The 16,976-nt window shown below is 43.1% G+C and overlaps 1 protein-coding gene and 1 long non-coding RNA gene across 3 annotated transcripts in view; one reads left to right on the plus strand and one right to left on the minus strand.

Moving 5' to 3' along the window:
• Positions 1-16,976, plus strand: part of SH3RF2 (SH3 domain containing ring finger 2) — a 141,099-nt gene that overhangs the window by 63,704 nt on the left and 60,419 nt on the right. For both annotated transcript variants that reach the window (XM_029216841.1, XM_029216840.1), the window contains exons 4-5: positions 1,582-1,677; positions 8,114-8,434. In XM_029216841.1, the coding sequence (XP_029072674.1) occupies positions 1,582-1,677; positions 8,114-8,434 (417 nt within the window). The remainder of the gene's footprint in view (positions 1-1,581; positions 1,678-8,113; positions 8,435-16,976) is intronic.
• The window catches only part of LOC114892172, a 67,387-nt gene that overhangs the window by 1,121 nt on the left and 49,290 nt on the right, over positions 1-16,976 (minus strand). The window lies entirely within an intron of this gene.

The raw sequence follows: 16,976 nt of genomic DNA on the forward strand, positions 1-16,976 counted from the left end.
TTGGTTGACTGCTATAGGGGAGCCGCTATATAAGGTCCTAGGGACAAAATGAACAAAACAGATACAGGCCCTGCACACATGAAGTTTATGGTCTGATGGGGTGGACAAGCATTAAAGAAATCATAACCTATAAATATGTAATTACAGGTTGTAATAAGGACAGAGAAATCTAAGAAAGGGTATAATGCAGTAATGGATTTAGATTTGGATTCGTCTATATTACTAAGGGGCATAGATCAGAAGATCAGAGAGATCAGTGGATGAATATTCAGATTTAGATTGATAACAGGCATGGACATGGAAAGGTATTCCTGATGTGATATTAAGTGAAAATTCAATGTATCCTATATGACTTCATTTGTAAGAAATACAAAATAAGCCAAATGAATGTATTTGCTAGGAGTCAGAGTAGTGGTTACCTCTTGCTACGTGACAGGAAAGAGTACTAAAGAGCCATCTTGGTGCTGGAAGTATTTTATATCTCTTACTCTGGGTTGGGGTTTTGTGGATATATTCAATTTTAAAAATTCATCAAGCTTTACATCTAAAACGTTTGTACTTTATTGCATGCCTATGTATATTTTCTGAAAAGTTTTTAAAAATCAGTGTGTCTCTATGCACATATATTTTATCCTCATAGAAAAGAATCTGGGAAAAAATGTGTCAACCAAGATGTTAACAGTGGTTGTATCTATATTGTGATAGAATTCTTTCTTTGTTTTGCTTATCTGTGTTTCCAAGTGTTTCTACAAATCTTCATATAACCTTTGGTAATAAGAAACATTCAAATAAAAAGCCACTTTATGTTTGATACATTAAAAATTAAATAGGGGGACTTCCCTGGTGGCGCAGTGGTTAAGAGTCCGCCTGCCATTGCAGGGGACACAGGTCGAGTCCTGGTCTGGGAAGATCCCACATGTTGTGGAGCATCTAAGCCCATGCACCACAACTACTGAGCCTGCGCTCTAGAGCCCACGAGCCGCAACTACTGAAGCCCATGCACCTAGAGCCCGTGCTCTGCAACAAGAGAAGCCACCACAATGAGAATCCCTGAGAAGTCTGCGCACTGCAACAAAGAGTAGCCCCCGCTCACAGCAACTAGAGCAAGCCCACATGCAGCAACAAAGACCCCACGCAGCCAAATATATAAATTAATTTATTTAAAAAAAATTTTTTGAACACTGAAAAGTGTTCAAAATCTGAATGAAATTCATTCTTCCTTTTGCTAAGCCAAAATTCTATCTCCCTACCTCTTCCATCTTGGCTTCTCCATCAGATTAATTTAAATGAAAAGCCCAGATTCTGCTGGTGATGGAAAATTAGAGACATTTCCAAGTTTTCCTATAGGATTTCTTCAATGCTCCAAATTACTTCTACTCCTCTTTTGGTCTTGGTGACCCAAATACTGCCCTTTATGGAGAAAGATTATTTTAGTGGAAGATTTTGTAAATAAATAAATTGTGAAAGAGTTACATTCCTTGCCCCTTACACCATCTGAGACTCCAAGCTGATCTCCACTGAAGGCTTTCAGCACCTGAAAACTGACAGTAAATGCTAACCAGGAGACTTTCTCTCTTTCAGGATGATATCATCACTGTGATCAACCGAGTGGATGAGAACTGGGCAGAAGGCAAGTTAGGAGATAAGGTCGGCATCTTCCCAATCTTGTTTGTAGAGGTACGTGACTATCAAGTCTACATCTGATTCAAGCTTACTCAGAATTATACATGTGCTACAGTGAGTAATTCCTATTTGATAGGAAGCTTATTTCAGAACTAACTAAAGTCTTGAAAGAAAAGATGCTAGATGATAATACCCATTTCTGGCAAGAGTGTGGGAAAATGGGCCTTTGCGTTCTGCTGATAGGAGTACAAATTGGTACCATCTCTCATTTCCAGACTCAAACTCCTATCAAGGATGTTGAAAATGTACATCTCCTTTGAGTCATTAATTCCACACCTGAGAGTTCATTATAAGGAAGTATTAAAACAAGTGTGCAAAGATATGTGTACAAAATGTGCAAAAATGTTCATTGTAGCATTGTGCATAGTGGTGAAAAACCAGAAATAATCTAAAACTCAACAATAAGGATTTAGTTTTTTTAAATTATGGTGATGGAAAAATATATACCCATTAAAAATAACGTTAAAGGAGAATACTCAATATCATGGAGTATCTGGTATTATGGAAATATGTTTGTGATTTATCGTTAAGTAAAATAAAGTTTAATGAGTTTAAAGTTTCAGATTTAGAAGATGAAGTTCTGGAGCTCTATTACAATGTGGATAAAATTAACACTACTGAACTGTATACTTAAAGATGGTTATTATAGTAAATTTTGTTATGTGTTTTTTACCACAATTAAAAAAAATTAACTGCTTGAAACTAGCTTTGTAAATACATATGTGTATATATAAATGGATAAAGGGCTAGAAGACTATGTACCAAGATATTAACAGTGGTGATCACCAGATGGTGAGATTCTAGATAATTTTCACGTTCTTCTGCTGACTTGTATTTTGTAAATCTTCAGAAATGGACACATATTACTTCTATTGTTTTTTTAAATCTACTTCGAAAAAAAAAGAAAGAACACATGCTAGGCTATCTACCTATTTCTCCAGGATAGTAATATAACCTATAGCCCCTAACCTCTCTAGCCATCATTCTCACCCCAGCTTGAAGCAGGTCATTACAAATTTAAAAGAGAGGTTTCACTGTTTAACTGCACTTATTGGGTGCTTACCAGGCATAAAGCATTAAAAGCTAGCAGTGCGGAGCTATAAAAGAAGTAGAAGGTATGCTCCCTGCCCTCTAGGAGGGTGGGATGAAACAGAACAGAGGTAGAGTTGGAAGGAAGGGACCAGTTCTACCATTCGTAAGAGCCGAAGTGGGTTCTGAAGTGAATGGCGTGTCCAGAACACTGCCCAGCTGTCAAGGTTCCCTCAACCTCTCATCTCAATCTGTATGGAAGGAATGAAAGATGGAAGGGAGGGGAAGAGGAATGGTCCAGAGAGGCTGGTCTTCCTACTCTCTTCACTAAATGATGGTGCTTTTTCTCTTGTTGAAGCCCCTTCCAGGTACAGCCACCCAATTCTCTCTACGTGTTCAACTTCACTCATTTTATGAGGCTCAGCTAGAAATCTTCTTTTTCCATAAAATTCCAGCAACTAGTTGAATACTCAGTTGTCTCTTTCTTCTCAGAACACCTGATGGGTGTGTGGCTTGTACTTCACAGGCTAGCCCAACACAGAGCAGGTACTTCATAAAAAAAATTAGCTTCACAAGTGAATGAATGAAAAAAATATTTGGGAGGTGGTCCGACTGACCAGGAAAAAAATTCAGAGAACATACCTTTCAACGTGACCCTGTCCTAAATATATATTCAATCATTCAACTTATTTTTCATTGAGTGCCTGCCACGTCAGGTCCTGTGCTAAGTTCCAGTGATACAAGACAGATATGAGTCCCTGCTTTCAAGGATTGTAGGGGCAGACATGAATAAATAATTATAAGTGTGATGAATGATGCAAAGAGTGAAGGAGAGGGAACTATTGGGGGGAGGAGAGTATGATGTTCAACTTACCTGGGTAGGGAGTCGGCAAATGCCTTGTAAGCCAAGATCTGACAAATGATGAGGAGCAAGCATGGAGGGAAGAGTGTTTTAGGGAATGGAGGTAACATGTGCAAAAGTCCTGCAGGATGAGGAAGTGTGGTGCCTCCAAAGGACCAAAGAATACTAGAGCTGGAGCTTAGAGAGTAAGAGAGAGACAAAAAAAAAAAAAAAAAATGAAGCCAGGGAAGCAAGTGGGACACACACCACAGGAGACTTTGTAAACCTTCCTGCATTAGTCAGGATGAGCTAGGTTATGCTATGGTAATAAACGGCCCCTGTATCTCAGTGGCTTCACAAAGAAAAAGTTATTTCGAATCCACATTACATGTTCAGCACAGAATGGTGAGAGGCTGTGCTCACACAGTCACTGAGGAACCCAGACTGATGAGGCTGGGCCATCTTGTAGCCGTGCCATCTGGAACATATGGACTTCCTAGGTTTCATGGCGGGGAAGAGTAAAGAAGAGTGAGCTGTGTATCAGCAAAGGCCTCAGCTCTGTGACATTTGTCACTCCCACTCATAGTCCATTGGCCTGAAACAGTCACATAGTCCCACCTGGCTTGAAATCAGCTGAGAAGTATAGGGGACTACTTGGGGTATTTGCTGAGCATCCTCACCTCTGCCGTATCATAAGAAGTTTGGACTTGACCCAGAAGTCAGAAGACACCACTGATAAACTTAAAGTAAGGCAGTGACTCCATCAGATTTGGGGTTCTTAAAGATTGCTCTGGATGCAGTAGGAAGAATAATTTGAGGAGGAGGGATTTTTAAAAAGCAGAAAGATCAATTAGGAGGCTACTACACGGCTCAGTTAGAAAATGATTGTAGCTTCGACTAGTAGATTGGAAACAACTGGACAGATTCCAGGACCTTTTAGGAGGTAGATCCACAGGAGCGGGGGATAGGGGTGAGGAAGTGGTCAAGGATCATGCCCCATTTTCGGATTTGTGTGTCTAGGTCAGTGGTAGAGCCATTTGCTGGATCAAGCAACATATGCTGAAGAGGAACAATTACGATGTTTGGGAGATAGCCGTTAAGTCTCCAAGGACAGAGATGAGCTACAACTAATCCTAGTTGGATACATAGGAGGTGCTTAAATTTTTGCAGATTAGAGCTTGCATGGTCCCCTGTATTATTTCAAGAAGCTTCTTCATAGGTCTGGGGAAAAAAGGCATCACTGATTTCATTACCCATTTCTGATATCCTTTTTCTCCAAAACTTCTACATTTAATGATTATTCATTTGGATACTCTCCCCACTACTCCACCTCTAAAATTAGTGATTACAAGAACCCTCACAGTCATCATGAAACTAGGGTCCCGTTCTCCTAATTGCTAGGAGGGGAAAAGATAATCAACTGGTTGCTCTAATCTGGGAACCTGGTTTTCAAAAATTACTTGAAATCTAAATTGAGCTTTTTAAAGCAGTACTTAAAATTTGATTCCAGTCATTTCATTAAGACCAGCACTTGCTGAGAACCCTTTAAATAAGTTTTGAACTACCAGCGCCATGCAAAGCAATTGGAAGGAAGGAGAGCTTTCTTCTGAGAGTGAGGTGGGCTTTTTGGCATAAACAGGATTTTTCTTGTTAATGTATCATTTGACTTATTGAATTGCATCTGGGTAAAAGGTGGTAAAACAAACGCGGAGCTTATGCCCGTTCTTGTCAAGACTTCTCCAGCGGGGCCTGCCTGGGTTATACGAACCTCGCTCAGCCCAGTGGACCTCAAGGATATTGTTTCAAATGAGTGGGTGCAAATTGAAGAGCTCTGCAGTCCTTCCCCGGCTGAGCTATTAATCACCCTGGCAGAGGACAGGGAAGACCTAGAGTCACACGGGGCTCTTTGTCTGTGTTGCTGATGGAAACACCCACGGTATTGCTCACCTGGGGACAGAACAATTAGGTGAAGGCAGAAAAAAATTAACTTATTTCATCGTGGCTATGAATGACCAGAAAGAACTTTACTCAGTCAACTCAGAGAGCGTGTATTATCGTCTTACTGGGTGAACAGTGGCGGGATGGGTGCTCTGGGGGAACATGAGACATGGTCCAGGCTTCCATCAGAAGCGCCCGAAATAATTTCAGTAATTTCCCAGTTGATCTCCCTCCTTCCCGTCTGGCACTTCTGCATAGCAGCCAGAGTGAGTTTTTATATATTTATTTTTATTTACATACAGTAAACTTTGCTCTTTTTGGTGTCTCTGCATTCTGATAAATGCATACAGTATAACCACACTACCATCAAGACATAAAATAGTTCCAACACTTGCCAGAAAATACGAGGGCAGGCTGCCTCTTGGAAGTCCGCTCCTTCCCTGACTGCAACCCCTGGCACCCACTGATCTGTCTTCTGTTCCTGCAGTTTTCCTTTTCCAGAATGTCACAGAAATGGAATCACATAGAATGTAGCCTTTGGAGTCTGGCTCCCTTCACTTAGCATAATGCCTTTGAGGTCCATCCATGTTGTCGGGTGTATTGGCAGCTCGTGCCTTTTCTTTGTTGAGTCATACTCCATGATGCGGATGTGCCGGAGTCTGTCATCCATTCGCCGACTGAAAGACACTGTGATTGTTTCCAATTGTTTGGCAGCTATCACTAAAGCAACTATAAACACGTGCATACCAAGTTTTGAGTGAGCCTGAGTTTTCATTTCTCTTGGGTAATTACCTAGGAGTGGGATGGCTGGGTCAGACGCTAAGGAGGAAACTGTCAAACCGTAGCATGAGCTTCTAAATAAAAGCATACATCAGATCATGTCACCCTTCCACCTAAATCCTGCCAAAGGCTTCCTATTACAGTCAATAGACTCAGAGCCTCCCAGTCGTATGCGATCCGGATCCTGCCTGCCTCCATGGTCTCCTCTTTACCACCTGTTCCTCACTCACTCTGGTCCATCCTTCTTTCTGGTTCTTTCACATCGTTTTCTCAAACAGGCTGAGCTTTCTCCCTCTTCGGGATCTTTCCACTAGCTTGCAATCCCTCTCCTGGAATGTTCTCATGCTTGTCTTCACATGGCTGCTTCCTTCTTGGCATCTGTGTCTCAGCTTGAATGTCACCTTCTCAGCAGGTCTTCCTTGACAGCCCCCCCACCAATCTAAAGTAGCCACCTCCCGCAGTCACCCTCTGACACATGAGAGCGTTTATTACCGCCTGGTCTTTTCTTGTTTGGTTGTTTACATGCTGGCTCTGCCATGTATGTCACCCCTTCAGCTCTCTTGTCTTTAAAGTGGGCATAATAATGCCCCTTCCCCTACTTGATGGTTTCTTTCCACAATATTACAAGCTTCTGGCGGCAGGAACTACATCTTTTTAAAAATTTTCTATCTCAACTATATTAATCATCTTAATCATCCTCACATTGTTATTAAAAAGTTCTTAAATGAAGAAAAAGTTCTTAAAGGAGCAAACTCCCTTTTACCTCTATAGGTGAATCTCTAAACTAGAATGAGACACGTGCTTTTAGAGGGTAACTGGTGACAATCACCGTGATGGAAATTTAAGTAACTGTCCTGGAAAGTTTATTCACACAATCCCCTTTGTCAGCATATTTCCGATTTCTGAAGGACATGAACTCACAGGGCCCTGGGTGGGCAGGGTACTCAAAATACAATACAGTCAGTGGTGGTGCTAGAGCTGGCTGGAGCTAGATGGCAAGGGCTGGGTGTTAGGTTTTCAGGAATCTTGCTAGCCAGTTGTTAAACCATTGGTAGATCTTTACACCACAGAGATTGGTAAACTCTACAGATTGGGGTGAGGGGGGTCATTTGTTTGTTTGTTTTGTTTGTTTTTCTGATGTACCAGCACACCACTGACGATAAGAGGTATAGAACAAGAGAGAATGGTGCTGAGGTAAAAGTATTTAAAGGAAGTAGTAAAAGGTGGTCTTAGCCTTAGGTGGTCCAGGGTCCTGAATGGATTTCCATTCTGGTTAAACACTTATCAAACGTATGAACTTGAGCAACTTCGTCCACTCATTATTGCACAAACACTCACTGAGCACCCACTCGGGGATACAGCAGAGAGCACATGTATAAGGTCTCGGCCCTCAGGCAGCTAACAGTCCGGCGGAGGAAAGGAAGATAAATGATTACCGTGTGGAGTGGGAAAGCACGGGGGCTGCAGGAACACTGAGAGGGACAAACAGCCAAGTCAAGGGTGGAGGGGGGGATTCAGGGGTGGCTAGAGGAAGAGGGAAGGGTCCCCCAGGTAAAGGAGGCTGGGATGATGCTGAGAGACGGGAAAATCAGAGTAGAGTATCATGGCTTGTTTTAAATTCTTCAGACTTCAATAAGAGTCATAGCTACGTTGCAGGAGAGTTGTGAGAATTGATTGATATAGTAAAGGAATTGGGATATATTGATAACAGGTTGAAGCTGACCAAGGAATGACAACTGAGGCGGTGGCATCTGAGCCGACTTCAGACTAGCCTGGGTAAGACACAGCCGCTCACACGAGATCAGGATGCCTAAATTCTCATCAGACCTTTTGCCTTTTCAGCCAAACCTCACTGCAAGACACCTCCTACAGAAGAACAAAGGCCGTCAGTCATCCCACACAAAAGGCATGTCCCTGGTGTCATCTTCCAGAGGCAAGGCGACCAACGCACCCACACTCCGAAGGGGCCCGGGGTCCAGGAGGAAGGGGCCCAGGCAGTTCTCCATCATGACAGCCTTGAACACCCTCAACAGGATGGTGCACTCTCCCTCGGGGCGCCATATGGTGGAGATCAGCACCCCAGTGCTCATCAGCTCCAGCAACCCCTCTGTGATCACTCAGCACATGGAGAAAGCGGATGCTCCTCCCAGCTCTGTGGGGCAGGTAGGGAACAAACCCCTGGGATAAGGGCACCTTGGAGTTGGGCACGTGACCCACACCGTGTCACAAGCAATACTGGATCTTTAGTACCTGCTAAGCCCCCATAATGCATTAATAACAACTAATGTCATTATGTGTCAGAACTGTCTATACATGATCTCATTTCATCCTTGAAACAGCCTGTGAGCTAGGTATTATTATTATTGCTATTGTTACCCCCATTTTACAGATGAGAAAACTGAGGTTTAGAGGAGGGGGGTTTGCTTTCCCTTGCTAAGAGCCGTGGCATGATTCCTGTCCCTTAGAGAACTTCCCTCCAAGGAGATAATGACATCTGTTTTCTGGGATCACAGTTTAACATTCACTGTTCCATCCTCCAGTAATGTATCAGGCATCATGTGGCAGGGAAGAAAAAGGAAGAAAAAGAAATTATGGGTTATTGGGTGTTTTCAGGACTAGCTATATACTTTGCAAGGCCCAGTGAAAAATGAAAATGCAGGTCAAAAATGATTAAGAATTTCAAGATGGCAACAGCAGAGCATCAGACCAAGTGAAGGGCCCTTCCGAGCACAGAGCCCTGTGTGACTATACATGTCACATACCCTTGAAGCCAGCCCTGGTGGTTTTCATATGGAGCATTTAATGAGATAATGTATGTAAAGTGCTTAGCACAATGCCTGGCACATACTGAGTACCCAATAAGCATTAGCTCTTAATACTATTGCTATTAATACAACTGCTGTTATTATTAAGCCTGGCCACTGAGTTGCCAACTGAAGGGAGATAAGCCAAGGGGCCGTCCTGGCAATCCAGAAGCAGAACTACTTCTAACAGCATGAGGCTATTTAGGTTGAAGGATGCTTTAAAAGATGAAGGACCAGAGGTACAAGGCAAAGTAATTAAGAATTGCATGTCAGGTATTCTGCTATAAACACTCTTTGGAACCATGCAGGTGACAACTTGAAAAGACAAACCTCAACTTGCACTGATGTAATTTTTATTAAGCTGTAAATCTTGTTTTTAAACATGAATCTCTACCTTGGGATTAAATGACTTAATTGGACTCTAATCCCTTTTTAACAACACAAGGAGGAGGAGAAAGTCAAGGGTTCCTCAAAGACCTGTGTGCTGGTCTAAAAGGAAAACAATCACCTGCTACAGCACTTCAGACCTTATACCACTGTCTGCATCTCTAGGAGGCTGGCTGTTGACGTCATTCTGCCCGCCACTTGCACTACATACACACTCACACACAATTACACTCTCCCCTCCCTATACACTCTCCTTGCATTAAAAAACTGTGAAATTCCCTTCCCTTCCTACACACACCCACTCCAAACACTTTTTTACAAGTACATACACACTTTGTGCCCCAAGTTCTACACCCCGTACACACACATACACACACATACATGCTCCAACATGGGAGCCTAGTGACTCACAGTTAAGCGAAAGACTAGCAGAATTTTTCTGAAACCATTCTTTCTAAATATATAGACATAGGTATACGAAGTACAGCCCACACTCAGTAGATCTAGGCTAGCTCACTCAGCTATAAGTTGGCTTCCCAAAGGATTTAACCAAGAGTCACTTTCCCTGTGCCTTTTTCATTCTTCTCCCTGGTCATTTACCTCATCAACAGAGAGGCTGGACCGAAGCAGAGAATCCTAGTAGGATTCAAAACAAGTAGTATTCCTTCCTAATGTTCACAAATGGTGAGAATTCCAAAGTGTGGCATTGGCATACCCTATCCCCAGGGAACCACTGCACAGTACTGATAGCCTTTTCTCAATTCACATGGTGGTGGATTATAAGTATTTCTACATGTTTGCCCAGATGTTGTCAAAAACACACTCTTAAAATGCCCCACTTATGAGCTACATCTAAAGATGAGTGGAAAGTTGAGCAAATGACAATATCTCCTGCTTCCTTTTTCTCTAACATCCTTGAGAGCTGTGGTTGGGTCTATCTTATCAAACTCCCCCTCCTTCCCTATCCCAGCACCTTTCATATTACATAGTCCCTAGTAGGTGGTCAGTAAATCAAGGAATCAAGACATTTGGCTTAAACATCTGGGCAGATGTTGGTGACGTATACATAGACAGGGAAGACTGGAGGAGGAATTGTTTCCTATAGAAAGATCACAGGTAAGTGTAATTCTTTCAGCGAGTAGACATCTGTTGAGTGCTTACAATGTACTAATTACCAGACTGAGTCCTGGGGATTCTACTACCAAAACATCAAGAACAGCAATAATAATCTCAAACATTTATTGAAAGTAAAAGAATTGATAGGTAGAAAAGGAAGGAAGGAAGGGAGGGAGGGAGGGAGGAAGGGAGGGAGGAAGGAATTCTTTCTTTGTTGCCAGTGTCCTGAGTCTGGCGCTCCATCCTAAAATATGGTAAGAGCCTTTGTAGGTGAGGTACTCTCACCACTTTACAGTGACGTAATTAAGACCCCCAAAGAAAAATGGTTGGGCCACCGTTCCTAGAATTAGTGAACAGTGAGAGTCTGTTCTGACCATAGAATTGTGTGATTCTGGCCCATAAGCTCTTGTCACTATGCTTCGCCATTAACAGAGACGTCATCAGGCAACACCGTTACATCAATGTAGTTTATCTTGAATGTCTGTAGCCTCCCTTTTCTTGCACATCTTCACTTGACTCCAAGGCCTTCCAGCATTCTCTTCCCTGCCCACCCCTCAGTAAAGGATTTGCCCTAAGTCTTCTGCACCTCAAGAAGGTTTTCATTTACTATCACTTTGTTCCTTTATGAACTACCGTGTCCAAGCATTGTGCATGGTACTGAAGGCACCAGGAGTAAGCTCTTGCCGACAAGGAACTCACAGTCTAGCAGGGATACAGAAAATAAATGACTGACTATGGTGGAGTTAGGGCTTCCTAAAATGAGATGAGCACCCTGATGGCACCCACACTGACTTAGGCGGTGAAGATACTTGGAATTTTACAACACAGAACTGTCGACAGAGAAAGTTACTTCCTTTCCAACTTTCCCCAAGCCTCTTGGTGATATCAGAAAGTCTTAGTTGGGTGCTAGTCTGTCTTTAACATCCTCTCTCAGGTTTTGCTAATCTCCCTCTGTCAGGAAGAGAGAACCAGGCATCAGGCTCAGAGCTTCGGGCAAGCAATTGCCCATCTCTGAATTTCATAACACTGTATGTTTTCATCATGTTGTCGGATGGTTATCCTCCGTATCTTACAAGTGATACCAGTTCTTGTTCACAGAAGTCTATGAAAAATTTTTAATACTTTATTAACATGTTTAAGCTTTTTTTAAAGAACAGTGAGTTAATAAAGGTACAAGTGATATGTGGATATGGCAAAAAACCATGGAGATGGGACACAATGCAGTTTAGAAAGCACCAATCCAGAGTAAATATATGCATAATTAGAACGTGTAGGAAGTGCTACGGAAGCAGAGAAGAGGGCATTTGTTAGCTTCAGTCCTGTTCCCTGAGAGAGGGATATTTGAATATTTGAACATTGGTCCTTCTGTGACTGATGTGTAAAAAGTCCAGGAAAATTTTTTAGGGAAAAGCCTCTTTAAAGAATGTTCAGTCCCCACCAACTAAACGGAGGGGGCTTGGAGGATCAAGGAGTAGGTTTTCTGAAAACACCTCTAAAGAAACAATGAAGAGGAGGATTATCCTTCACCTCTTAAACACCAAAGGGTAGCAGTTCCTATCTTCTCACAGAGAGAAGCTGAAGCAAAGAATTCTGTTTTCCTGTTGTCATTGTGTCCTCCCACCCTTGGGAAACCACCTGACACATCTGGCTGGAACGTCAGGAAGTGACCTTAAAGGTGAACTTTGGACTAAACACAATTGTGCTTGAAAATAATTCAGGATTAGACCTGAAGACTCTGAGTAGGTTCCATGGGAAACTGCACTGGAGGAGGTTAAGAAGGGGGATTGGAACCAATGTAGTTGGCCTTTGGGGGAGTCCTGGAGATTATCTCTAGGTCTGCACTGAGGATGGCGATGCCTTTGAAGGAGAAGGAAAGTCAACTGCATGGGACACGAGTTAGAAAGAAGTCCGTCAGTAATGCCTCTTAAGGGAAGCCACAGTGCCAGGTCCACCCTGGAGATTCCAAAACTGACTTCTTCAGGATGTGGAGTCGGTTTGTCCCATCTCCCCACTCACAGCACCATGAGGTGCTCTTGTTTGCTGTAACTCTAGCCTTGCTAAGACATTCTGCTCCCCCAGTCTACGCACCCTCCCTGCCCAGGGAACTCAGCCTCTTCCTCCCTTCCCCCTCCCGCCACTGCCAATCCCTCCAGCCCCCTCCTTCAGCCTGCCCCTTCCCCTGTATCACAGGCCCAGGTGAGTGCAACTGCAATGCAGCTATATAGAAAGCCTGTCGTCATTCCAGAGTTCTCTCTTTCCCTCACCTTCTACATCCAGTTCGTCAGCAAGTTCAGTTTGCCACCTAAATTGCAATTGTTTCTATTCATCCCATCCCACTGCCTTAGTTTTGGTCCCCATCACTGCTTCAGTCTCTTCCTGGTCTCCCAGAACCTTGCTCAATCTCAACCCCTCACCCTGCCGACCCCCTCACCCCTACCCATTCTCCCAATCATAGCCTCCATACTCTGGAAAACCCAAATCCATTTGTCTGCTTCTCCTCCCCAGACCACCAATGGTTACCTACAGTCTTCAGAAGTGACAATACCTGCCATTAACTAAGTGCCCACTAAAAGTCAGCAACTCTCAATATGAGATGATTTACAGACATTATGACTATTCTCACAACTCTTCAGAGTAGGTGTTCATATGCCCATTTTACCAAACAGAAAAGGTTTGGGACAGAAAAATTAGATAACTTGCCCAAAGTCTGAAAGCTAGAAACAGACCCAGGATTTGGGGCCAGACCTGTGCCTTCTCTCCCAAATGAGTGAAGGCATTCTAAACCCTCCCTGATCTGACGGTAGCCTTCCAGCCTCCCCCCATGTCCCCTGCCACAGGCATACACAAAAGGTGCAGTGACCTTCTCAACATTTGTAAGCATAGTGTATACTAGGCCACCTCTTGGCTTTTTGTCCTTGTACCCGGCATAGTGCCTGCATTACTCTGGGCAATGAACAAATGTTTGTGGAATAAATAAATGCTGTTCCTCCTGGAATTTATTTTTGGTTCATTTGCCTGTCACAGTCACATGCATACCCCAAGCCCTGTATGTATACCACTTCTTCAAGGAAACTTCTGCCACCCCTCTTCTGCAGAATTAATATCTTTCCCCTGTGTTCACATCACACTGTTTACACTTGGGTTCTTAGTACTATAAGCATCCCATATGTATCTTATCACCAGGCTTACTAGATTGAAAACTTGTTAGGGGCAGGGGTGGTGTTTTATTCATTTATGTTGCTGTTGACTTTCCAAAGCCCCAATAAAGTTTTCTAATAACATATTTTGCCTCAAGAATCAAAAACAAAGACAGAGGCCTCTGATTTACTTAAATAACTACCAATCCCTTTCCCCTCTTCTGATTACCCAGAAAATAAAAGAGGGAAGATAGAGAGGGGAAAGACAGGCCACTGAAATCATTCCTTAGGATGTGATTCCCTCCCCCAGGCCTCCTCCATCCCATCCCAGGATGATAATGGCAAGTCCAAGCATCTTTCCTGGGCTCCTGGGAAGATGAGCTGTCATGTGCCTTAGGGAATTCTGAGGTCTGTAAAGCTGACCCTCCTTTCGATCCAATATTCAAAACATTCTGAAGAAAGTAATTTCTAGGAGCTTCAACTATAAGTCCAGATCTCCCGTGTCCCTTTGTCTCCATCTTTCGCAGAAATCTCCCAACCCAACTTGAGGGTACTCAGGACAGCCATGAGAGATGCTTTTTACTGAGTAGTAAGATAATTTTTTTTTCCTTTGGACACAGTGTCAGTGCTAATGTATGTTTAAGATTCTTAGCTAATCCTCCTTCTAAGGTAATTTACAGACATAAACTTCCCCTATGCTTATATTCTTATTTTGATTATCTTCCAATATAAATCTTTATCTTTACAATTTTCACGCAACAAACCCCTGCTCACAAGTGAAGCTGTCAGAGCTCTCTTGAACTGGCCGGATTGGCCCCAAAGAGTCGTGAGTGTAAAGTGGGGAGGCTCCACTAAATGAACACCTGTCCCCTCAAACTGTTCTGTTCCATGTCGTCATTATCTGCCCCAAAGTACCGTCTATGGGACCTAACAGGTGCTTGAAATATGTTTATTAAATTTTCAAGAACACACCCCTTGGGTGGAGACAGCCCCTTAGACTGTTCTCATACATTATCAGTTAAGGTCTTAGCAGGAGTTCCCTGGCTGACATCTGAAAGCAAAAAAAAAAAAGACACAGGGTAGAACCAGAGGGCCTCTGCTGCCCTCTGCTCTGCCAGATCCCCTGGGTAAAGAGCTGTCAGGAGCCACCTAGAGAAGCAGTGTTATGTCCAGGGGAAACCACTCCAGCCTTAGACCCAGACACCTCTCCCCTGTCTCAGCAGTGAGACTTCTGATAAGTCCGTAGCCGCTCTAAGCTTCAGTTTCCATCAAAAAAGCAGGAATAACCCCTGCCTCACAAGGCTGTCGGGAATATCAAAGATGTAAAGTGGGTGTAAAGTGCTTGGCTCCCATTTTTATCATTTTTGTTATTATTAAAAATGTTAGCAGTCAAAATTTCTTAGTAGTCAGTTGCTAGATTTCTCTTCAAGCACTCTCCTCCAGGTTTTTTGAACTTTTTTGTAAGAGAAAATTTCAAACACATATAAATGTTAAGAGAAGAGCACAGTGAACCCTCCGGTACATATCACCCAGTCTCAACAATTATCCACTCACAGGCCTATCTTATTTCAGTTATACTCCCCCCCCCCCCGCCCCGCTCATGAACCTGCTCCTAACTGAGTTATTTTAAAGCAAAGCTCAGACATAATATCATTTCATCCATACACATCTCAGTATCTCTTTAAAAATTTCAGGGAGTATTTTCTTCCAAGAGTTTAACATAAAAGTGATCCCATTATCACACACTAGAAAATGGAAAATAATTTCTTAAAAACATTAAATGTTCAGTGCTCAAATGTCCATATTTGCCTTATAAGTTTTTTACAAGATGCTTTGTTTAAATGACATCTAAATGAGGTAAACACCTTGCATTGGGTTGATATGTCTATTAGATTTCTTTTATTCTACAGGTCCTCTTGCTTTTGCTTTCTCTCTCTGTCTCTCTGTCTCGTCCTTTGCCATGGACAAGTAAAAAAAGCCCAGTCATTTCTCCTGTTGAATTTTCCACATTCTGGGTAGTACTGGTTGAGCCTATGCAATGTTAACACATTTCTCTCTACCATTCATGAGGAACCATTCATGACCATTTATTCGGGGCTGCAAAATGGTGACATTCCAAATCTGTCATCCCTCCTGAATTTTTTTTAAATATTTATTTATTTATTTGGTTGGTTGGTTGTGTCAGGTCTTAGTTGTGGCAGGCAGGCTCCTTTAGTTGCAGCTTGCGGGCTCCTTAGTTGTGGCATGCGAACTCTTAGTTGCTGCATGCATGTGGGATCTAGTTCCCTGGCCCGGGATCGAACCCAGGCCCCCTGCACTGGGAGTGTGGAGTTTTAACCACTGCGCCACCAGGGAAGTCCCCCTCCTGAATTTTTTTAAGCTGCAATGCTTCTGTAAGATTGACTTCTACCTTCTAAGAGTTGATGATGTGTAAGATCCTATACTGTGAGTTTTAACTAAATTATTTCACAATGATCTCCAAACTTTCATACCATAGGCCCTCAGCATATACTGGGGAATCCAAAGTTCATGTCTTAACCACCATATATTTATTCTCTCCCCACCCGTCCCGTGTTTCTCTCTCTCTCCTCCTTGTTTGTTCCCGGGCGTTTCCCTAGTTCAAAGACAGGACTCATTTCTCACCACCTTCTCTCCTGGCATGTTTGCCATCACTGAACTGCTACTCCTTTTTCCACTGGCCGCTGCCAGCTGGGCTAATCTCCCCTGCCTGCCTGTGCCAGTCTGCTTGTTTACATCCTTATCACTGCCCTCAGGCCGGCCTCCTCATCCTGGCCCCTTGAGCCGTGTGTTCACCCTTCTGCCCCTCCTGAGGACTGGTTCCCACAGCTGGGCTAAGACCAGGAGGAAAAGACCAGGTTTCTTCAGCCTGGAGAAGAAAGGGCTTCAGTGTTGCTGTGGGAATAGGAGTTGACTTTACTTTTCCAAACATGGGTTTATAGACTGGTTTTGTGTTCCTGTGTCTGGAAGAGGAAAGGAACATAAATCAGCACATGAAGGATTTCATGAGGAACAGGGAGAAATCTCTCCCATCACATAGACTGTTAGAAACTAAGTACTGAAAATGCTGAAGGAGCCTGTGGACGCTGCTGTTGGATTTTGGGGTGGTTTTTATTTTTCCCTGTAGAGGAAGGCAGCTTAATATAAACAGAAGGGCTCTGAGTCAGGCTAAGCTTCATGCCACGGCTTTGCTACCTAATAACTAAGTGACAGTGAACTAAGTACCTTACCCCATTGAGCCTC

This window comes from Monodon monoceros, unplaced genomic scaffold (assembly GCF_005190385.1).
Source record: "Monodon monoceros isolate NGI ecotype Baffin Bay Population unplaced genomic scaffold, NGI_Narwhal_1 Super_Scaffold_12, whole genome shotgun sequence".
Lineage (NCBI taxonomy): Eukaryota > Metazoa > Chordata > Mammalia > Artiodactyla > Monodontidae > Monodon > Monodon monoceros.